Source organism: Echeneis naucrates, chromosome 11 (assembly GCF_900963305.1).
Source record: "Echeneis naucrates chromosome 11, fEcheNa1.1, whole genome shotgun sequence".
Classification (NCBI taxonomy): Eukaryota; Metazoa; Chordata; class Actinopteri; order Carangiformes; family Echeneidae; genus Echeneis; species Echeneis naucrates.
The window spans coordinates 9843760-9869015 of NC_042521.1; the positions used below are offsets into that span (position 1 = coordinate 9843760).

A 25256-nucleotide genomic window follows, 5' to 3' on the forward strand; every position below is an offset into this window, starting at 1 on the left:
TTGGTCCACTGATGATATATTGTACAGAACATTTACAGTTAAGGAGGAAATGTCAGGAATATGTCATGGGTTTTTGGTTTTTTTTTAGAAAAAATGTATAATTTATATCCAGTCTGGTGGATTAGCTTCATGATAGACATGCACATTATTTCAAGTTGTGACTCCTAATTAATCCCACAATTCAGTGCTATCTGTGTAGCCAAAAGATTGGTGGGGTTTTTTAAATACAAGATTTATGCTCTTTTAAAAAATTAAAATAAACTGCTTATCAACATTTACAGCTTTAGTAGAAATGGCTTGGAACTGAGGACAAAAACAAATACATGAGACTTTCCCAGCCTTGTCACACCCAACGTGGATGATGGCATCATCAGTCCCTTTCTACAAAACTATGGGACAGAAATTACTGTCCCACCGAACTAATGGCCACTTCAGTTTGAGAACTACTCCAGGATAAAACACAACATAAATTCTGGTAAATTGTGCCTTATGCTCAAGGTGCTCTCATCTTAGTATAAACACTTCATCTCCAGAGAAGCAACAAGGCTGCCCTTGGCAACTGCTATGATTAAATCAGGTTGAAGACCAGAGAGACGTAGACACAATTCAGTTTCTGTTCACCGACAAAAATATTATTAGTTGTGAATCTGTTGTGCAGTTGTCACATACAACTGCTACATACGTGATGGGAAGTCCTCTCTTCCCTGTTTTCCCTGATGGACAAATCCTTTTATGAACAGGTTAGTAACTATCCCTTTATGTAGAAAAAGAAAATCTCCACTAAAGATGATGCATTAACTTTAACTTTACAGTGAAAACATTTATGTTGAGTGGTTGAAAAGAATAATGTCAGCACTTATGTAGTAACCCCACACTCTGTCCCTCTTAACCACTGGAAAAAGTTATTGTTAGACATTGTTTCAGTGGAGCTGTCGACAGTGAGATTAAAAGCAGCTAGAGTCTTCCAATGCCAATTAATTTCATTTAATCTCTTGATCTTTTGCTTTAACTTTTTTTTTTTTTTTTTGGGTTGTCAGTGTTTTTCATTATACTGAGCAGAAGCAGACATTTCTGGTGAGCAGGGAACAGTCTGTAGAAGAAGGTTAGCTCAATATGATATGACATGAATATGATAAAGGGGGTTAGGTGTGAAAGCATATCAGGATTTAGCTGTACATATCATGTTTGTCGGAAAGTTTCTTTAGTCATGCAGCAAGGTGGAAGCCACACAAGCAATCACAAAGGTCATAAAATAAACTCCAAACTCAACGTTGTGTGATACATTGACCAACCCTTTGTTAATAAACTGTTAGCCAGAAGATTCTGATAGTTATGCTCTCATTTGGAATTTCTTTATTTCTATATTACAATATGACCTAATTGTGCCTCATGTAAATGAGTAACTGCAGAAACAGGCGCTGCCTGTTCTCTGTGCCATGTGAAGCCAGAACAGTGAGGCAGGATTAGCCAGGTAGCAGCTGCACATCCAGCTGCTCTAGATGTCAGACCCCAAAGTTAGAGAACACTTGTTGGTTGCAGTTATGGTCTCACACAACGGATCCCTTTTAGCACAATCAGTTATACAATCAGCAAGTCTGTCATCGGGCTAATGCGAAAAATAAAGTGAAATGAATTTCAGGAGCTCACTTCTTTTAACTGCTCAGAACTATGGGTTTGCTGAAGTGGACAGCTGCTGAAATAAACAAATACTTAACAGCATATAATCCATATATATATTCAATTACTGATTCCAAAGATTAATATCTGTGGTCTAAAGCAACTGAAAGAACAAAGTATGAGAAGATGATCATTCAAGAGATTCATCAGCAAATATTCAACAGAAGAGGAAACAGTAGGAAAAACCCATATCCTCTCAGACTAAAATCTAATTGGTTGAGTCACAGAGTAAGATGTTACACATTGTTTTGTATCAGCCTTACTTCAGAAACATTAGATGACAACAGGAAGGAAGGATTAGAGAGAGTTTGAGGTTTTAGAGTATAGAGTTTAACAGTTGAATGATATATCTGGGGTCAGCGAAATGGCAGCTAATAGTAATGATTAGTAGTAGAAGTTAGCTGAACTCTTTTAAAGGGGGTGTGAAGGGATAACTTCTCTGTATAGCCTCAGAACAGAAAGGAAGGCATTACTCTAGCAGCAGTGATTCAGACGCTCGACCTGAAAAGTCTGTCGCGTTGTATTTTTTCTCTCTCATGTGCAGCAACATTGTGCAAATGTCAGTGAATGAGCTACTTGTCCAACTACTTTTGTTTTGTCTGCCTTTCCTGGCCACAGTTTCCAGATGGCGAGACTCTGCAAATAGAGAGACAGAGTAGCTCTAACACACTTCGAAAGACACCAGAAACCAAGTGTAAATAAACATTCACCCACAAATTACCACTGTATATTTCTCCACACAGCGCTTGAAAAAGGCACTCAGAAGACGCTCTGCAAACAATGCATTTTAGTCGTTCATCAACTGAGTAATGTGCTGACTAAAGCCTGTCTTTTTTTCCCTCAATTATCCCAAAGGGCTGCACGTATTTCCATAAGGAGGAGGTTAGTCGGGGTAGAACCTGAAGACGTTTCCTCCATTGACTTGTCCTTTATGAAATGTTCAAGTACAGATAGCCAGATCGACAGCTTGGCTTCAACAAAGTGCACAAAGGCATTCCACAAGAAATAATTTATGAAAGCTAATCAGCATTTATCTGCATATGATGTTATTGCATACAATTACTCTGAAAATACTGCAATGTGTTGCTACCAATATGGCTCAGCATCCAGTTTGCATAATCCCAAAATAGGTTTCTCAGTCACAAATCGTTCAAACCTCATCTTATTCAGGCCACAACCCACAAGCAGACCTCAAATCACACTTGCCAAAATCAAATAAAGCTGTAAAATACAATTATACCATCTACGCTGAAGTTCTCCAACCAAGTAAATGCCAACGTTGTGACCCTGAGTATTTACTAGGGTTGACTAATGATGCTAATTGTATTCTAAATATATTTCTAGTGCTTGTGCTTTCGATAATCTATTTTTTGTGACAATCACAAATCCCGCGACAGGACAAAAATCAAGAGTTAGGCTGTGTCTGCCTGTGCTTATCATTTGTATTATTATCTAATCATTTAAGATGGCTGCTCACCCTGAGCCTGGTTCTGCCCGAGGTTTCTGACCCTCCTGCCACCGTCGCAAATGATTGCACTTGTAGGCATTTGTTGGGCTTTAACGATAAAGAGTTTAGTCCAGACCTGCTGTATGTGTAACTCTGATTTGATTCGTCACACTAGTAAGACGACACTTTGGGCCGTGCGATCTGAAGCAGAAATGCTTTGTCCCTTGTCCCTGCATGTTATACAGTAACTTTTGAAGTCCTGTAACCTTTTATCTGCCACAGTTATCAGCTCGAAAACTTTGACTTTTACTATACTCATATGCACGGTCACATTTACTCCTTGTTCATTCATTATTCATGAATGGAAATCCTCAAATGTTGCCCTGTTTGATCATCTTTTGTCTACAGCTCTGCCCATGTAATTAAGTGACCTGGCCTTCCCCCACAGAGAAGACACTTCTGTTCTGTATTATCTCTTCTGTTGTCCTCAGTGAATAAATACACTTGCAAACAAACAAGTAATGTAATCAAGAAATTCATAAATAAACAAAATGAGGAGAAATTGAAAGGATGAGTGATGCTCATGGACGGAGAGCCACATTTCTGCTGAGGTTTTACTTTCTCCACCACTGCCTGCAATCCACCTGAACAGCACCATCCCACTGATGCTCCCTCCTTTCAGGGAAATCTCAGTTAAAAGCAAAGCATCAGTCGCAATCCATCAGATCAGCAAGGATGGTCTCAAGGGTTTTGTGCTACTCTGCATCAAAATATAAACATTAGTACTGTTCCCATGGACAAGTCAAGGAATTAAACTGATTTGAATCTTATAGTTAACGGAGGATATTGTGAATCACAAAAAGGTTTGTGACATAATGAATTAAATAATTCATGAAAGTCAGACACAGAGGAGGTACACTGTAAGGCTGTCTACATTAGTAATTACTCCAGAAGTTTTTAGAAAGAATAATGCATGCTCTGCTATATACACAGAATATCTGAATTTTCTCCCAGAGCCCACCAAGTGTAATTTGTCTATTGGACACTGAGGAGAATCGTGAAAAAAATGCAAACGCAGTAAGACAAAGAAAGGAGGAAAAAAGAGGAAGAAAGGTTTTTTGCTTGTTTATCTGAATAATCCTTGTTCATTCATATCTCAAATGGTCAAACGCTCTGTGATCGCTGTCAGGCATGCCATGCCTCTGTATGTATGAAGTGCTTATACTGTGACTCAGGGCCTGCCAGGCTCCTGGAGGCTGTTGGGATGCTGGTGGGCCTGACAACAGATAAATGCACAGCGGCCCACAGGACAACAAGATTGCTTTTAATGGAAGCTAGACTGGGTGCTTTTACTGCTGTTTTCCTGTAAACGTACATAAGTGAAACGGGAGATCTCACATTACTTCGACTGTCATGTGAAAACACTGTAGTGAGATAAATAGGTATCACCAGCGCTAATGAAAATATATGACATTGTGTTTTGCTGCATTACACTGTGTGTGTACGTGTTTATGAGGTTAGCACTCTCTGCTCTTTGCTAGGCAGCAAGGTGCAGAGCCATCGTGCAGGAGAATGCACCTTTGATTCAATCATCACTGGGTGATAAAGCAGCTAACAGTTACACATAACTGAGGAGGAAGAGGGAGGCGAGACGATGATGAAGAAGACTGAGGGGGAGGAAGCAGAGAAAAAGCAGAAACTGATTTAGAAAGATGCAAAGACAAATGGTTGATGAGTCAAAGCGGGGAAAAAAACAGCTCGGAGCAACAATGGGAAGGCGATAAAGGCGAGGGATGAAGTTGGACATAAACTGGAAGGCCCCTGGGGTCATGTCACAACGCCTGTACCTGTACCTGTCTGTGTGTGTGTGTGTGTGTGTGTGGCGCCAGCCCTGATCAATGAGGCTTTCAGGCATTGACCTGCATTCTGTGCACAAATACGCAAACAAAAAGAGAACACACGCACAATCCAATTATTGAACAGTCTTGCAGTGACACCTTCCACAAGGACTTACACGAGTAAATATATAGATTAAACTAAACAAATGCACCAGGAAGCTCAATGAGAGCATGAGGTTTATTCAGAGCAGTCTGACATACATGTTCACTGATGTGTCACTTTGGAAATACACATCACATAACACTGTCGACAAAAGGGTTAGAAACACACAAGCCTGAACAAATTTCCGAGCAGAAAGTGCTAACGAGCAAAAACTGAAGAGACAAATGATTTGCCCCTCAAAGAGGTGAGTCGAGAGTCAAAAAAGGCAAAATGAGGGAGGGGCGAGAATGTCGTCAGCAGAGAAAGAGGAGGGAGGGAGAGAAGAAAGGTGGAAACAGTAGAAAGATATTAATAGCATTTCGCTCTCCTTAAATAGAGACTGCAGGCAAAATGTGTCCAGGTAGGCTGCAGAGCACAGCGCAGTGTCGGGACCTGGTAGTTAGGCCCTCCTCTCCCCTCACTCTTCTGGGACAGCAAACTTTTCAAGGCACGGACAAAATATATATATATATTTAAAAAAAAAAAAAAAAAACAGCACACAAACAAATAGGATATGAAAAGTGCTTTTTCACAAGTAAAGGAGCTGACGGAGCAGTTCCGAAGGTCCAGCACTACCCAGTAAGAGAGAATGGAAAGGCAAAGTGGTGAAAAGGAGAACACTTTTGTTTTCCTCTGACCACAACCTTCATGAATATTAGGTAACTAGATCAATTATTTACACCAGTGGGTGAAAACAGTTGTGACATGAATGCTGGTCATACTGCTCGTAAAAGTGCAACCTCGGCAGTTTGCATCACAAGTGGCACAACAGACACTACCACACACGTAATTTCCTTTGTTACAGACACGCAAAACTGCCACACAGTTTCCACGGCAGAATCCATCAAACACACATTCACAAAGTCACTAAAGAGCAACTGAGTGCCATGCTCTTCCACTGTCTGTTCACAGATGATGCATTTCAAACAGAGCGCCAATTAGACTGATACATTTTCCAAGCTGGAGAATGTCACACCCAAGTATCTGCCATCCACACACATCCACACGCGCACGCACACACGCAGGCACAGCGTGTGCACACTCACTCAGCCACATCATAACTGACTTCATTGAAATGATTTCTTTAGCTGCATTAAACACCTGAGCTTCTTCCTTCCAGTGAAAGCATCTTCCCTGCTCTCTGTGCCGCTTGGACATTTGGATGCTGAAGTATTCCACACTTTGGATGGAGGGTGTAGTGCTGGAAACTCCCTGCCATCTTTTCATCTGGTAATTTTCCACTACCTCGAATAAGAAAACACTAACATCGCAACGGTACTCTTCCTGAGAATGATGCGAAAAGGAATCTGTGAATTTTAAGTGACGTTTCAGACAAAAATAATATTATAAACCACAAAAAAAACTTCCAAGACACTAAAGCACAAACTTGTGATATATACACTGTGTAAAATATCTGATTTCATAAGTTATTTTCTTGCTGGCATTGTGCCTTAGCCTGGGTTCTAAATGTGAACTTTTGATTCCCTTATGATGGCAGCACTTATTTACCCAGCAGAATATATTAAAACAATGTGATCTGAAACTGTGAGCAAACGTACCTTTTCTGGTCAGCTGTAGCCAATTCCAGTCCAGAAGTCTTACTTAATGCTGCACTGATCTGGGGTCGCTCATAATGATACACAGAGACTTATCACCCAACTGCAGTTACACTGAGCTCAACAAAGACTCTTATTTTGGTTCCCTCACTTCTCTCAGCAACTCAGCTTCAGGCTGTTTTTCATACTACATATTCAGGACCGAACAATAGACACAGCACCCAGCTAATGAGCAGAGTGTTGCATTTAAGGCCAGATCTATTTTGGGCTTGGATAGAGCACAAAGTAGTGAGTCACAGCCTTGATTACTTTGAGCAATGATCTGCTAGTCAGACTTATATTAGCTGTTAATTCATGTTCATTTTAAACCGTACCTTAAGTTACTAAATCAAACCGATGTCTACTCAAAATGAAAGAAATGATCTTTCACTTGTTTTGAGACTCTCCCCCTGCTCTCTCTCTCTCTCTCTCTCACACCCACAACCAAACCAGAAGATTGAGATGTTTTCCTCTTCAGAGGACAGTTTTCCATACCACTGTCGCCAAGCACTTCATTGTGGGAACTGTTGGGTCTCTGAAATCAAAGTTATAAGGAATAGAGTCTAGACTGGCTTTCTTTGAAATGTGCCTTGAGATAACTTCTGTTGTGATTTGGGGCTGAGTAAGTAAATTTAGCATGGCGCAATGTGCGTACAATAGAGTACAGAAACAGCAGAAAAGGACATTAGCAGAGCCTCAAATATTATCACTGTCGTTTCAGATTGTTATTTTGCTTACTCTGTGAATGCAATCTTTAATATCTGCACCAAAGCAGCGCTTTCATTATCACTAAGGATTTGTCTCACATATTGGCATTTTATTGTTCTTCCAATATTGTATATGAAAATATATATTCATGAATATACCTGGCCATAAATATATTGCATATTACAGATGAATGTAGAAAATCCATAACGGTGAGATGTGTAGTTGGCACTGATAGTTTGTGGTGCTTTGCTTTGACATGCTTCCTTGTAGTCGTGCCGTGCAAAAGGTAAAGGGCTGAAGAAATGTGTGCGGCGCGGCCACAACTCTAAGCAGTAAATGTTTTGGGGAGCAAAATTAAAGAAAAATTCATTATATTTTCATCAGGGCGTGTCTATACTGTCTAAAATGTCCTAGAGTAAGAGAGATTGCACACAACCTTTACATTAGGACAATTCTGATGAAAATTTTTCCACATAATTTAAACAAAATGTATGTGATTACGGCAAAATAGGCAGAGGAAATGAGACTTTACGATTTCTAAACATAACATTGGCTGCCCATTCAGCTGGAATAAATGGTGACCATCCTTAAGGCCTAAATGAGCTTAGAAGCAGACATGAACATCCTTGCACGCACGCACACAACATAGAAAGAAAAAGGAAGTTACAGAGAGGGAAAAAAAACAAAAAAACAAAAACGCAAAGCGAAAAATCCTTTCAGAGCAGCTCATGGCACATACACACATACTCAGAAGACAAGCTCCCGTTTCTCTGATTCATGCTCCTTGCTGCTTTCGCACTTGTTCTCAGTGAGGAGAACTCCGCGGAGCGGGGAGATGTGACCGAGATGGAGGCAAAGTGCTGAGAGAGCGCTGACATTTAGCCGTGGTATTGTTACTAGTGGCAAGCCAATTAGCACTGAGTCAACAAACCCTTTAGTAGGTGCATTGGCTGCCATATCACACACTTGTGTGCTTTTATAATGCTGACATTTAGCCGTCGCAAGCTCAACCTTCACATAGCTTGGATCAGCAGGGCTGGTGGTTAGAGAAGGGTCACCAGTGATAGTTGAGCTGGTGTATGGGAGGCAAAGGGGAGTGCAACATTTCTGATGTTTTCTTTCACTGTTTTTAGGTCCTTTAACACCTTTTATCTGGATGTATGTAGTGGTGTGACTGATTTGTATGTACTGTATCTCTATGTCTTTACAGGATTTTGGCATACACTACTGTCTTTTTAAAATTTGCTTTGTAAATAAAATCATTCTAATAATTAATATCATAGAAGTCAAGACGATAATTCAACTTCTTAGAGGTCTACTGCACTGAAGCACCCCAGGACCCAAAACACACAAACACCATACACTCCTTTGCCCCCCTCCTTGACCGGGGTTACGACTGAATTTCACACCAATCATCATTACTCTGTGACAGGACTAATCTTGTTACCATGGCAGCAGGGATCTCCGTTGATGGATTACAGAGGGTCAGGGCCAGCACGCTAAGAGTGAGAAACAACAGAAAGAAAGCAGTGACTGTAACATTTGAACTCAGGGTAATAGGATTGGTCCAGAAGTTTGAAGCAAGGGGTGTGAGAAAGTGAGCCAGGGTCACACACAACCCCGGTGGTCAGCAGATCTCCAGTGGGAGCTGTCAGGATTTACAGGGGACACAATGGCCACAGAGAGCTGAGCTGATTTAAAGCACTCTACGAAAATGATCAACAATCCCACCTGGATTATCGCTGCAGTTTGTATTTCATTTTCAATACTAACATCTCAGTTACAGTGGCACTGTTTTTAAATTACTACATTTTTCTGATATGTAATTTAAACTCATTCCCATCATACCCAAAATGACTCAAAACTATAAAGAATATTATTGATTAATTCATTAATAGTTGATTAATCTCATTCACACATGTAGAGCTGCAGATGGGTCTTTCTAGTATCTACAAAATGTGTCACACATTCCCACGTGCCATGATTGGCTCCAGCACTGCCACTGCGCTCTCAGCTGGTAACCACAGCGGCGACCCTGTGACCCCAAGGCTGGAGCTTCGTCTTTGATGGTGGTCCCTCACTTGCTGTAGGACAGATATGCTGTATGCGTACAGGTGGTGAGCTCTGTGCTGGGGACCAAGCATCTGCCTCACTATCAGTCTGCTGGCATTATCACTGGTGTTATTAAAGTCAAACACTGGTACCCAGGTCACATCACACGGGGGGCCTGCACTGTGTCAGTGCTGCTATCCTGCCCTGTCAAACTAAAACCTTCTGTCTGTCTCTGTGTGTCTTTGTGTGAAGAAGTGTAAACTCTTTATGTTGTGTGTAATTTTAAGACAGAGGCCAGAGCCAAGTGAAAAAGACCTTCTGTTGAAGCCCTGAAAAAACTACCAAATACCACATTCAGACAGACTTTGCCATTTTCCACAACTACTTTCCGAGTTTTATGATAACCACAAATTAACCATGAGCTCAATACTGAGCATTTGCTATTTTTTACTTGTTTTTTTACTGCTTGTAAATTGAGCAATATCGGTATCCACAAGAGTAGGCAAAAGAGCACAGCTAACGTCGGATGTATTTCCTGGTGGGATAAAGGGCATCACTCCGAGCGTACTGCTGCAGTGAAGAGTCAGCACGTAGCTGTGTAAAGCACTAAATGAATTGCACAACTGTGTCATTCTGTAAAAAGTGTTGACCCTTCTTCATTGACTCCATACAGCACCAAAGTTATGTTTTCAGAGCGTGGCCTTCTGCTTGCCTACATTTTTGGTAGATGTGTCCCCATTCATCCACCCACTGCCATGTCCTAATCCTATTCTCCCCTCTCTTTACTCCGCTCTGTCTGTCATCTCCTCCTCGTCCTCTCTTTAGTGTAGCCGAAGCGTAGCCAGGACCAGAGTGGACCACTTGTGGGACTCTCAGCCTCGCCCGTCCCCCTCTTTAACTCATTACAACCAATTAGATGACAGGTCAGGGGAAGGCAATGGCAGATGAGAGCAGAGAGATAATACTCTTCTGAATTATTCATCCATGAGTGAAAGTCAGCCTACCTCCACCCCTCCACTCGCTGTTGTTCCTCTTGTATTGTTGCTATTCTCTCTCAGCACTGTACCCTTCAGTCTCTCGTTTGATCAGCTCTCTCAGACGCACTACTTGAGGGAGGGATAGAGGCTGCCATCTTTGAGAGGAAGGGCACATGATGAATTTAAACATTTTATTTCAGTCACTCTATCCTTTCAGGCATCATCTGTGGCTGAGGAAGCTGTCTGTGAAATGAAAACACAGCAAAATTTATCACGGTACAGACTTTGCCAATGATTTTGTGAAGCGGCAAGCTTGTGTGACTGTCTGTCTCAGAAAGTTGGAAGAAATCGTTGGACACCACTAAATACTTACAATGTGGATGTGTTGGTTGGTTTTATAACCTGCTTGAGAACTTCAAGTGAAGCGTCAAGCTAACTTAGTAGACTTCGTTGTCTTAGGGTTAGACTGTCAGCTTGCACTGTGATATGTATTCCTGACTACTGCCGTCAGTTTTATTGGCATAAGGACATATGAATTGTGTTGGCACTCAAAACAACATATACACAAACATTCATCACATTGTGGCCTGGTCAGAAGTGCACAGTGCAGGACACTGCTCTGACATCACAGTACACCATAAGGTCTGGCAGCCAGGAGACAAAATGATTGAGTGACCTCTGATAAGTAATAACGGCTAAAAGACAGCGAGACAAAGAGCAAAGAAGAGGCAGCGGAAGACAGAATAGATACAGTGCTGTAGTAGATGTATGATAAAAAACAGGCAAGGGAGGAGGGAAAAGTAGGAACAACTACAAGGAGTGAGTATCAGACAGATAAGAATATAGATAATGAGGAAAAATAGTGGACACGAGACATAAGGAGGTGGCTGAATAATGGATAGGACAGACGAGGGGACAGTGAGACAAAGAGAGCCAGAATGGAAAAGAGGGAGAGATGAGGTATCGTCTGTGAGGTCTCATCACACACTTGCTGACATTGCTTTAATCTCACGGCCAAGAGAAGACAGACACAGACACACACACACACACACACACACACACTGCAAAGGGATCATAGTTAGCTGCAGGACAGATTTACTTTGTGTTTGCACAGAGCAGGGTTGGCAGCTGTTTTCTTGAGAAGGGATTAAAAAAAACTAAAAGTCGATCAGTACACCTGCATGTCATCACAGCGTACAAAATGAGGACAGGTTTATGTTTATGTTTGTTTCCACATTTAACAATAACATAATCCATTACAATGTAATATATTTCTGTATTTTCTACACCAAAACATTTCCATAACCATTCATGAAGTTCAACCTCTGCAGTGACGAAAAGAGTGAATTAGAGTGACATGAGGTCAAAAAGCGACAACAGAGGCAAGACAACTTTTGGATGACTCTCTTTCCTTATTGTCACTGTTAACATAAAACCTGTTTGTGTATTGGGCAAACAAGGGTAAAGTGAGAACAACAAAGAAAAATGAAATTAATATGTATGAGGAGACAGAAGGAGAAAAAAATTGTTTGAAAGTGGGTAAAAAAAAAAAAAAAAAGCAGGCAAACAGATGCAGCTGAGAGACAGAAAGAACAAAGTTCTTTTGGAAACATAGATATGAGTGCAAAGAGGCTTATTACAGCTACAGGAAGTGAAAAGGTGAGTATCGCACAGAAGTAGAGGAAATGACACTGCAATCAAGTGCAGCAATTGTGCAAATAGGACATTTTAGGGGAGGAGGGGGCAGAATGCAGGACAAACAATCTCACAGGAGTAGCAGGCAGCCAGTGTAATTATGGATCTGTCGTTAACATTTGATTATTGTTTATGCTCTGCCCACAGTGCCATTGGCCAGGCATTAACACACACACAGAAACACAAGCTCTAGAAACCTACACATGCATGAATGCACACACATTCTGCAAATGTACATCCGCCAATCAAAATCTTTTCTGACAACATGCACACACAGCCATGTGAGCAATGCCACTCACACATGCATACACGCTAACGCACACCCACACATGTGCACATAGTATATACACATATTGCAAAGTGATTTCTGCGAGCAAGGAAGAACTTATAAATACTCTGCTGCATTGTGATTTTGTTTGAGCGCCGTCTCCATGGCGCTGCTTCCTCACATGTTTATAGTGACGGCCGTTATAAATTAAAATGATCTTAACAACACTTAGGCTGGGCTGTGCATGCGGGCGCAGTGAGGCAGGGATAACAAGAGAAAGGCACAGAGACCAATCCTGGGTTATCCCAAAATATAGAAAAACAAGAGACACAGACTGAGCAGGGAGAGAAGGAAAGACAGCAAGGTGGACGTTTAGCAGCTTTTTACAAAGGTATACTGAAAAACCTGAGGAAGTTTGAGTGATGATGAGGTTTTTTTTTTTTTTGTGTGCGCGTATGTGAGCGCCTCTACAATTATACATACACATCAAGTAACCCTGCACAGTCATGCAGGCTCCTCATCATGAAAACTATATCCAGAGTGCTCACATGCTTGTTGGGGTTCAAGTTACAAACACGTGGGCAGAATAAAATCTAATACAAAAAAAAAAAAAAAAAACAACGAGAAAGACACACACATTAAAGTACAGAAGCTGTTGGGATTGGAACCAGATATGTCAACAAGATGGGCCCACCTCTGCAGATTTAAGCACCACAGATGAGCTGTCTTTGCCAAATCAAATTACATTTTTTATGTAACCTTCATATACTTTATTATTATACTTATACTTATATACTTATATTATAACTAATTACTACAGTTTAAACTTATTTCATAGTTAAAAACACTGTTGAGTTTAAGCCAAAGAAGAACAATCCAACCACCCACAAGGGATATACACTTCGACAATATGCAATTTGAGTAAATAAGAATGTGTAATTTAAAATCTCTGAGCATATTAAGTTATTATGAAGAATCTTCAGATCAATAAGAACTGCTTTAGAAGATTTGCAGAAGCATGTTGCTTTGCCAGGTACTAATTTTACAGAAATAAAAAAAAAAAACATACATACATTGCAAAAAAGAGTTTATTTAGGATTTCACTTCAACCTTCTTGCAGTTTTTTTGTTGTTGTTGTTGTTTTCTGCTGTGGACTACAAGCTTAACCTTCTAAATCCATCACTTGCCAAACAGACCAGTAAATGAGAAAACAACAACTGGCTTTCCCACATTTATAAAAGCTAACATTTTAAATCAGCAGTGGTCAGAGCTGTTGCCCCACAACAAGAAGGTTGCAGGTTCAGTTCCCGGGCCTGGGACCTTTCTGTGTTGAGTTTGCATGTTTTCCCTGTGCTTGCATGGGTTTCCTCCCACCGACATGATGTTTGGGTTCATTAGTGACTCTAAATTGTCTGTAGGTCTGCGTGTGAGTGTGACCGGTTGTCGGTCTCTGTCTGTCTCTGTGTGTTGGCCCTGTGATGGACTGGTGATCCAGCGTGTACCCCGCCCTCACCCAATGTGAGCTGGGATTGGCTCCAGCACCCCAGAAACAGTTTAGCAGCAGAAGATGAATGAATGAATGAATCTGCGGTTCGATCAAGTGTTGCTTTGCACATTACTCAGTATCTGCTGATCATCTGTGTGTTCAGTAGCAACCGCCCATTAGGGTCAGACCTTTAGCCTGCTGCCGAGAGATAATGTCTGAGCTACAACTATTGATTTCCTTTTCCGCCTGCCTTATGCTTTTCACAGACGCTGGCAACACACAGGCCCTGTTTCCTAAATACTCAGCAATGCTCTTACTCATACTGAACACCTTCATCAACGCACAGCACTATTCCATTGGCATGCCCCATCCATTAAAACGCTGATACTTTCTGTCATTGCACATACATGTAAAAGATGGATATCAACTACCAAGGGCAGCGTTTACCTGATTGTGGTCAACGGAAAAAGGTTTGTCTAAAAACACAAATGCTGAGCTGCTGGCATGGTTACTGTGGCGGTATCAGCGTGCGCAAGCTGAGGGCAGTTCTCTGACTTTGTATACAAACAGGATTTAGTAAAGGTTGTTTAATGACGCAGCAACTGTGCTAGAGAGGGCAAGAGTACAGAACAGCTTTCTCATGGCTCGTGGCACGAAGCGTTTCCAGTCACAGACAGTAAGACTTTACTGGCAAAACTGTCGCAGTCGCCAACATCCTTATTATCCTGTTTGGCATACCGTATTTGCAAGGTGGCAGGGTTTTGACATTCCAGTGTAACATTGATTTAAAACGCGATAGTGAGAACCAAAGTGGTGGCAGCACAATGAAGCCAAAACAAAAGGTGTGCAGAGAAATCTTGCAGTGAAACATGGTTTGAGGAGATGCTGTAGTAGGGACATGAGAACTTATGTGGTCGTTCAGGGTCTATGACTTGAATGTCAAGGGGACTGTTTTTTTTCTCCCATTGTAGCCTCAAGTACTAAAACAAATGGAATGTGAGCTTGTTTGGATTAGCTGTAATTTATAGTGATATATGTAATTATATCTACATGTGTCCCACATGTATAGGAACTCCAGACTGAAGAGGAACCTGCAACACACCAAGATAGTCTTCTGAGTGGATACTAGCAAAATCCCAGAAAATTAAGGATGTCATAATGAAAACAGCAATGTGTTTGGCAGCTCCTGTGGTATGTCTACTTGAACAGACTAACCACCACTGCAGAAACTACAGGTGTTATATGTTGCAGAGATCTAATAATAACATATAGAGTAGAGGGAAGCTTGGTGGCTGCGTCTGGATTCTCCTGAAAGCAGATATGGGGTGTTTAGAGGGTCTTGACAAATAAAAAACTCTTGGCATTTCCTTTAGGCCCTCCCAGCCAAATGTCACAGTATTTCTGGACCACTTGGGTGACAATATCATTATATAAACACAGATTTGCAGCAGTTTAAAGGGTGTCAACACCCCTAATGATCACCTGTCTGCACTGACTATGGCTCAAGGACACTGCTGTGTCTGTGAGTAACAAAACAAAAGTAGGTGCTGATGATAATGGTATGTGCACGCAGGCGTGTGCATGCGTGCGTGTTTGTGTGTATCTGCATGTCCTGTTGGGTGAAAGTGAGCACACAAAAGGCTGGATACTGGGGGAAATCTGATTCCTGGTCAGCTATCACAGGACACGCAGTCTCCCTGGGGAGAAACATTTTGCCCTGAAAGGAGAAATTAATACAGCAACTAACCTCGACTCTCCCCTGTCTCCAACTCCAACTTTCCTCTCTCCTTTCCATACCTTTCTGTCCATGCTCACATAAATCACCTGTTCTGTAACAAAGCCTTGCTTCCTTTGAAAGATGATTAAGCTTTTGAAACAGGGACATTTTCTTTACGTATTTGTCTATTGTGTCTGTGCATGCTGTGGAAATCGTCCCCTCATTTTCCCTCCATTTTTGGCTTAAAAGAGACTGCTTTTATGTCCAAGTCAAAAAGTACCTTTACTTGCTGGAGTTTCCTTGAGCAAGACACTTGTGCAAGACCCTACTAGCTGGGGCTGCGGTGGAGACCAGGTGAAAAGAGAAGCAGGTATGACAGAGGTCAAGGGAATAGATTGAAACTTTGTTCGCCTTGTTAACATTTCCATATGATGTTTTTATATAACATAAGACTTATCGTGACCTAGAAATAGCAACTGAGACAGCTGGGACTTCATAACTAAGGAGCATCACATAACAAAAAAAAAATATTGTCAATTTTCAGAGATGTGGGAGATTAAATAATCCTTAAAGAGTCAATGCAGTGAGCTAGAGTTTGCTTTGGCAGAACCACCAACACCGTGTCAGCCACTGCCAGTTGTCAGTTAACAAACATTATGGACACATAAAGATGCAAATTAAGCTTACTGTTCTGATAAATCTGCTAAACTCACTGATGTGGGCTCACTGTCAACTCTTCAGAGTTTGGGCCTTATTGAAGCTCAAACTTGGGGTTGAGTCTCTCTGATGTTTACACTTACAATTACAATGTTGATTTTACAAGCTAACAAAAAACATAACTTTGTTCTGATATGTCTTTATGTTGCCAGTATTAATCGCAATAAATTCCTCAAAAAGATGGATAAATTCTGGTCTTTCACATGTCAAGCCAGCCCAGTGGTGGTGAGCTAATCCTGATTTCCCAACAAGGAATTAAATATAAATGCGCTGAAGCCAATAGTTTGTTTTCTTTTCACTTTTTATGTGAAAACAAAGCACCAAAGAACACGTTTGGTATATTTTCCTGCAGAAATATGACATAGATAGAATAATATGCTTTTGCTCACAGAAAGGCCTTAAAATTTCCTCGACTATCAGATGAACAATGAACTTGTGCCCTCACAGGAAGTGCAGGCACATCTGGCCAAGAAACCTTGACTCAAAAATGACCTCAAGTCTGTCAAAACTGTGTCTTTAAATTCTCAAGAACAGTACACCAATCCAGTTACTCTGGCCTTAATCTCATTAGCAGCTCGACTGGATGTTGGTTCCTCCTCCAGTCAAATCAAAGGAAATGCCAAAGACGCTCTATCAGAGAAGCATTACTGGATCTGCACTGTTGGCCAGTCTCCATATCAGACTGAAGATCCTGAGTAAGTATCCAATGGTTGTGTCAAGTATGTTCTACCAGCTGAACGCAGTCACAACTCTTAAAGATTAGACGGTGTGAATTTATTCATTCTAGAGAATTTATTAGCCAAAGTCCAAGATTTATTTATTTATTTTTCTTAGTTAAAAGTTCTGGAGTGCTAAAAAAGAAAAAATACACACAGATGTACCACAAAAAGGCATAATTGTTTTGCATCAAAATAACAAATCAACCAACAAAATAGTTGATAACCTTCTGTCATTCAACTAATAAAATACTTGACTAATTGACTTTAAGACTGAGAGGAACTTTTACTTTCTGTATTTTGAACACTCTTTCATCTGCAAAACATTTTTCGACAACTGTGACAACTGGCTGGGAAGAGCAAGAGAGGCGGTGAGGTAGGAGAAGTCAATTAACATGGTACAGCGAATGAGAGATGATATTCCCAGTGAGGAGGAAACGGAAGGAGGGGATGATGAAGTAGAGAGAGAGTGAAAGAAGAGCAAAGGCATTTGCGCCGTACAGGATTCTTAATGGAGCAGAATTTACACAACCTGCTGAGGTGAACAGATAAAACAAAACAGCAGCAGTAAATGAACAACAAGCATCCAATCTACAGTCCTGCACAGGTTAAAACTACACACAAAGTGCCAACTGGCTTTTTCCCATAACCATTTTATGGTGCCACGTCCCCCCACCGCTGCACCCTTCTTTCTCTGGTCCTTAGTCATCAATAAAAACACGTTCATGTGCTGACTAAAAAAGCAAACATAACAAAAAGCTATTTTCTGACATTACTCTGACCATTAATAATAAAGAGGTCCAACACAAAACACATCAGTGGTTTTTGGAGGATGCTGGAGTTGAGCAATTTTAGTGGACTTTGTGTTGCATGGTTGAAAAGCAAGAAAAGCGGACCAGACTGTTTTTGCGACCAAAGCAGATTTGGGAGGGAGGAAAAAATACACGAACAGACAGGTAGAAGAAACACATTCAATCAACAAGCTGTCTGAGCTAAATGAGTTTAATAATGTCAGAGAGGCAATTCAGCTTTAATGAAAAGCTTGCAAGATTAATTCTGTGTACAGCACAAAAGATGTGTGAAAAATTAACCATTACCATATCGATATTTCAAAGCCTGCTAGGGCAAACCATCTGCGGAGAAGTTATGGAGAGCATTAGGCCGTGAGTCCTGTTGTGGGTATCTCCCTCCACATCTATAAATAAGGTGGCTTTAGGCTAAAGCTTTCATAAACAGATACCAAGACTGGTGCTTGTGCCATAAAAGGTTAAGGTGAAGGGTTTCCCACACACCATGGAGAACAAAAGGTTTATCTGAGAGAGATTTACTTGGCATGATACATGTACTTTGGATAAGCTATTCTTTTAGATCAAAGAAAGAGAAGAGAAGAGAAGAGCAGAGAACAGTGTCCAGGGTTGTTCGTCAACTCAAAAGCAGAAAGTAAGTTGCAACAGATTTGCGAGCACTCGGGTCTTCTCTAATGCACCTTTCAGGTTGAGGTGAGATGGTTCAAGATTATAACCAAATAGTAGTTTGTAAGACAAATTCAAAGGAAGAGAGTTTTTGGATTATTCAGAGTATGGCCAAAAACACTTGATCCAACACTTTCTATGACAACTATGAATGATCTCCCTCCATGGTAAACGCCACATATGGACGCTGTGAGAGGAAGCTGGAGTATGTGGGGGGAACCCATGCAGCCAAAGGGAAAATATGCATCTCCATATAGAAAGGCCCCTGGCCAGGGGATTAAACACAGAAACTAGAGTGCTAACCATTCTACTACCGTGCAGCTGCATTGTCACGTCATAGAGAATATTTATCTTTTAACAGACCTCATTTTGATATGTTAAACATACATCATTCTTTAATTTGAGCAGAGCAAATGGAAATGATCGATTTGTCCTTAGGAACAAATTTGCTAAATTTTCATTTAGCCTGCTGGGAGCGTTAGCAAAGAGCTACTCACAAAAAAAAAAAAAAGTCCACATTACTACCATGTATAATTACGCCTCTCATCTCTGCTCCACCTCTCGAAGACATCAATAATATATGACCGGTATATTTTCACCCTCCTTAGAACTAATCCATCACTCTGGCTGGTCAGTGCTTGGTCTTGACTCTTTTTCCTGTAAATCCAGATGGACTATTACTGTATATTCAGGCTGAGGTCCAGAGGAATGCTGCATCGACCCACAGACTAAGATAGAGTATGGCAGCCAAAGCCAACATCAAGACATGACATGGCTTCTTGGATTTCCACTGTGCCAGTTTTAGTTGGCACTGTGCAGTATGACCTGATCAGAGGCTGGTTCCCTGCACTGAAGTCCACGGCCCCAGAGGACCTCTTGCTTGGATTAACTACTATGGGCACAACAGGCAGCCTCATGTGATAGTCTGTATGTGGCACTGCCTATGGCGAAAAGGACTGAGGGTCAAAGGTGACGGGAAACACTGAAACCAATCCCACTGAATGTTTTCAGGCAACTGCCGAAATAAGGGGGCAGGTTTCCACACAGCTACTGCACATGCAGGAACACACACACAAACCCTGAAATAACAGGACCAACGGTGCAACTGAGTCAACTAAACAAAATCACCTGTGGGCTGCACAAAGCAAGACACTGAATTACTATTGCACATTGACATTTGTAACATTGTAACATACTATTGTAACATTTAACAAAATAAGCATTTACAAAAAAGAATCCAAGTTATGTATGAATAATAAAAATGAGCAATACAATAATAGCTTCTTAAAAACAGACAAAGATGCTGTTTACACATGTTGCAGCCACATGAATGAGTTACTGTCTGTGTCTGTACTATGTAGATGCTTGCAACTCCCACACTTTCCTGAAAGTCAAACTTTCCTGCTCTGCCACTGGAGTTTGAACTCCAACAAGCAGACCAGCCCTCTCGCCAACAGTGAACATTTACTGCTGGTGAAAAAAAAGAGAAGAGATTTGAAGGTGACATGGAGGTCCTGAGCTTTTACTGTGAGTGAGCAAAGGCACTTGACATTTCAAATGGTCCAGGCACCACTTTGACCCAGTAAAGTACAGTAGCCTGCTGTGTGCCCAGGCAACCGAACAGGTTGGTCAGCAGAGGAATGTGCTGCATTTAATAAGTGTTTTCAGGGAAAACGACTGTCTACTTTAATAGGTGTCTGTATTCTTACGCTCATGTAGAAAAAGAGGGGAAAGGAGCGTGTCTCTTCTGAATAACCATACAGCTGTTACACTTGCTGGAGAGACTGTTTTATGCAGACGCGACAGCAGACAGAGATGTGACACAATTTACAATAATGAAGCCTGAACCATTTAGAAGGCAGGATGTTAAAATTACCTGAGACTTTTATCTAGCAGAGATATCTGTCGCAGCGAGCTTGCATCTTATGTGCAGCTGTGACCACAATGAGGAGGGTTGAGGAGTGTGGCAGGACTGAAGTGAGCGTAGAGAGATATTACAGTGAGGAGCTACCTCAGCCCTCTCACACATACACTCCAATACAGACCTGCAAAGAGAGGCTCTCCAGAAGCAACACATCTGTTCCAGCATCCCCTGTTACAAGGCAGGAGTGATAAAACGATCAGGGGAAGTTAGTTAAGCGCCTTACACAGCAGCGTATAACTCAATTAAATCACAATAGATCAACACCCCCTTAATGGAGCTTCTCAGTGTGGTGAGTGCCTCACATATAATTAATGAAAGAATTGCACAGCTCAGGGTGATAGCGTATCACAGGAATGATGCCCTCAGACAGGCAGATGGGCACCCAAAAACTTTTTATATCAAAGTGCCACAGTTTTTTAAAAGCCATGTAATATTTGTTATTTGGTATATTTTGTAATCTGTTAGACAGCCATATTAATAAACGGGCCATTACAGTGACAACTCATTTCTAGTCGGTCCACCTCTGTCTTTGAGGCCGTGGCATATGAAACACTATCCGGGTATTTTTCAGCGCCTGCCCAGCCTCTCTGTCAGAGAAATAACAACCATGGCAGAGCTCCCATCCACTCCGACACCCACTAATGTCAAGGAGAATGTCACCAGCAACCGCCCAGAAAAGGCCATTGCTCTTATTGAAAAACACTTTGTGCGGTGCTGGTATATTTTGCTTTGTGTACACCAGAATGATGTGTTTGTCAACTTGTGGGAATTAAAAAAAAAAAAAAAGGAGAAAAGAAATGGAAAGTAAGAAGTGAAAGAGGCGGATGTTAGAGTTTGCACCCACTAATGTGTCGACGGCATATGGCAAGAACACACATGAGGGTCGCGTCCCTGCTTCGGGATTTCCCTCTGTTATAAACACATGATGGCATTGGCAGGGGGACAGCTGTACTTCTCTAAACAACTACACAGAAAGCATGGCCTGGTCCAAGGAGCCTCTCCACATAATGTTCTGTCCCTATGCGCCAGACACAGATGCAGCTGGAAGACAGCTGCTGGTGCACAGCTGTCTCAGGCTTCACCTAAAAAGACACTGAAACATACTTTATGTAAATATGAATAACCTCTGACAGGGCCTTGTATCTAATTAGTGGGCTCAGGTTGTTTTTTTGGTTTTTTTTTTAAACAATTTCTATCAGCATATCAAAAATGTTACACTTAGTAGCATTCTCAAATAGAGTTTGCTTTCACATTAATTGCACAGAGCACTGTATAGTTCACATATTAGTCTGGAGATGTTGGTCTGTCAGAGGGAAGCAGACACAGCGACTCGTGAGCTCATCCTTTTCCAGTGTTTACATGCTGTAAACATTAAGAAGCATATGGCACAGAGGGGCTGTAACCCCCTCAGAGAATACTCTCTGCAGTGGGGTGGTTGATTTAGCTCAAGATGGATGTTGAGCTCAAGTGTTTCATAGGTGAAACACTGTGCTGGGTTCAGAGAGAGTTGTTTTTTTTTTACCTATACTTTGTCACCTGTCAGAGAAAAAATGAACCTCAAACAAGTCCAATCAGCACTTTTATTTTTAACTGCACCTCAACCCATAACTACCCTGGACTTTTCCTCTTGTTATTGTAGATCTTTATAGTATTTAATTTATACTTCCATATTCATCAAACTTTTTAGCTGAATTATGTCTATTTTAGAAGAACACAAACTTCTCCCAGTAAGATTCTCTGGTGAGTAATTGGATGAAAAAACTGGTCCATCAGCAGGTTTCAAAATTGTTTACAGTGGGACTTCGAATGATTTTGGGTAAATGAAATTTGGTATCAATCAAACTGCTGGAGATTGAATCAGTAAGAGAGGGGGAAATTGAACACTGGACCCCATGTTGAGATGATGCATGGCATATGACCGTGCTAATTGCCACAAAAGCAACTCTGCTTAGTTAATTGGAAAATCCATCAAATGACGGCGGGTAGAAAGACATCTTTATCGAGCTTTAGCCGGCTTCTTTCTCCAATTTTAAGACTTTAAAGTTATTTCGAAGTGCTGGAGAAACACCTGGAGTTTTAGATGTGCTTGATTTGTCTGCACAGGGAAAAAAAGATGATGACAAACTCACATGAACGCGTGGTAGATGAATGCCCATCCTCTCGGTCTCTCCAGCACGTTGTACAGGCAGTTTTGTAACTTTCTGTAGCGCTTGCTGGAGGCGGATGAGTTGGCCCGGGGTCCGGGCGGCCCGGGCAGCGGGGTGCCCAGCAGCCCCGTGCGGTGAGACGGGTGTCCGCGCTCCGGGGTGGACGGCTCGCTTCTCTCTGTGTGGACGGCGGTCAGAGCCACGAACTCGACCCGCCTGTCGTCGCCCGGAGCCGGGGGCGCCAGCAGTCTGATGCCGCCGTTGTTGGACGGACTTCCTAACATCTTCAGGCGGCGGCGGCGCAAACTACATAAGATGTGACACTTCACTGGATCATCCGCGCGCAGCAAAGTTTACACCAAGTCATGGTCCGGTTTGCCTCTGCTTTAAAGTGGAACCAAAGCAGGCTGCCGATTAAAACGCAGTAAAAAGCATCCCTGCTGTCTTACAGCATCCGGCCGGTTTGTTAAGAAAAGAAAGTTATCTGTAAATGAAATCGGGGCCGCAAAAGAAGAAATGCACATTAGTTGGAGAAGTGAGACGCACTGAGTGCTGAGCGACCATTGTAAAGAGTCCAACTTCACACTAACACCGGCCAAAAATGTGAAAACACAACGCAACCTACAGCCAGAGCCGAGCAAAGCATCTATTCCTGCGATGAAACTGACAGAGCCAGCAGGAGAAATGGTGTCTGAGCCCGCTTCACTGCTGCTGAGTGTTCTCGGCTGCGAACATCAGCCTGCTGTCGCACCAGACAAGCCCATCAGGGTGATGATGCCGAGAAACTCCGAAAGTGTGAGGAGAGGACAAACAACCGCCCCCTGCAAGTCCACATCTGGATTCCAAACACTTTGCAAAGACAGAGACCTATTTCCTCACCGGGGAGAGGATGAGCAGGAGCAGAGGGGGCTCTGGGATGCAGGCAGAGGCTGGAGGATGCAGACCGGACAGAGACTCCTCGTCTTTGTCTCTTCCTGATTATGTACATACACCTAAACTCTGCATAGCCCCATCTTGACAGTTAGTGAGCACCAGAAGTGCTTCTGAGGTATCTGGGATTTTCAAAACAAACTTTTTTCAGTGATCAAGTGTCGAAGAGAAAGTTTCTAAGTGTCACTTGTGTTTATTGTGGGAGAGGGCTTGGATCCATGGCTACAGCAGTTAGGGACAGCAGAGACAGGTGCTGGGGGACACAGCAACTCTGAGCAGTACAGCCTCCATCTGAGTGGCCAGAGCTTTCTAAATCCATGACTGTGACACGCACACACAGGCTTGTGGTTATGACACAAATACTGGGGTTATGGCGCAAAGCGCCCTGTAGAGACATCACCTGTCGGAGGGCCTCTGAGGAATGCAAAGAGGTGGTCCCCAAACTGCTGCTGGCCACATTGGGTCATCTGTCCACTAAAAGTGACATCAGCAAAGACGTGGAGAATTCAGTGAGCACTTAGAGCTCTGCCTAGCTAAAACAGAAACACAGAGGCAAATGTAAACCTGGAGGTAATGGAAGTTAAATTCCCAGAGGGGAAAAAAAAAAAAAAGAAAAGAAAAGAAGAAGAGGGTTTTGGTTTATGACATTTTTTCAAAACAAAAAAGAAATCTGCTCCTTTTCTCCAGTACCTTATCACTCACACCTCTGACATCTACTTAAGTGCACGGCAGTGAAATTAGTCTTGAATAAAATGTTTATTACTGGCTGCATCAGACAGAGAAAGTGACCCCGTGCCTCAGACATGTGTTTGGTATTGTGTAAGTTTTACAGCAGTCCGTAACAACAGCAAAGGCAGGTCACTCCGACTAAATGTGGCTGCTCCAGTTGAAGGAACATGCATGTCTGACGACTGACATGTGGGAACGTCACAAATTCAGATATTATTCCCAGGGGCTATTCCCCTTAGATATTCTAACATTAGCAATCCTTAACTCTTTACATAGACATATTTAATATAGGTATGACTTAGAACCAACTGTTGACAGCTGCGCTGATAACATCAGTGTGTCCATTCAGCCCTGAGACTGGTCAGCATGGAGTCTCATATCAAATTTGTAATGTATTAAGAGGGAACTTTTTTTTTTTTTAACAGGTTTTAATTCCCTTTTTTTTTGTTTCTTTGTTTTAAATAAATACAATAAAACAATATAGACATTAGATAATATTCAATATTCATTCACCATTCTGTGCTACATTTGGACAACATTAACTTAGTTTGTGAAAATGATACCAAAAAGGCTTGTGTTTTCAATAGTGATACCAAAATGAAGGTAAAATACTGGCAAGAGTGATGACAAGTTGTAAACTAGTTTAGATTATAATAACTTGGGAAGCACAGATTTTTAGATTTGATTTATAAATGAAACAATTGAATTATAAATTAATCTAGTTCTAATTTAGTGGGTGAAAAATACATGGACTGAATTTCAAGGGTTGAAGTTGAAACCAAGACTCCTTACAAGTCTCAACAAAGGTGTAACAAGAATTTCCTCCTTCTTATTATAGCAATTTAAATGCATATGGCAGATAAAGGACAGGGATCTAATTTTGGAAGAAGGTCATCTAACAGTTGAGTCTTGTGGATCGTAAACAGCCCACGATGAAAGGAGAAGGTATGATCTGAACA

The 25256-nt window shown here is 41.6% G+C and overlaps 1 protein-coding gene across 3 annotated transcripts in view; it reads right to left on the reverse strand.

Moving 5' to 3' along the window:
• kcnq4 (potassium voltage-gated channel subfamily Q member 4) overlaps positions 1–23471 on the reverse strand; it is a 39157-nt gene extending 15686 nt beyond the window's left edge. The window contains exon 1 of one of the 3 annotated variants that reach the window (XM_029513666.1): positions 22621–22922. In XM_029513666.1, the coding sequence (XP_029369526.1) occupies positions 22621–22922 (302 nt within the window). Of the gene's footprint in view, positions 1–10523; positions 10620–22620 lie in introns of those variants that run through there. The other 2 variants (XM_029513667.1, XM_029513668.1) reach the window with 2 other exon arrangements.
• Positions 23472–25256: the final 1785 nt, after the last annotated feature.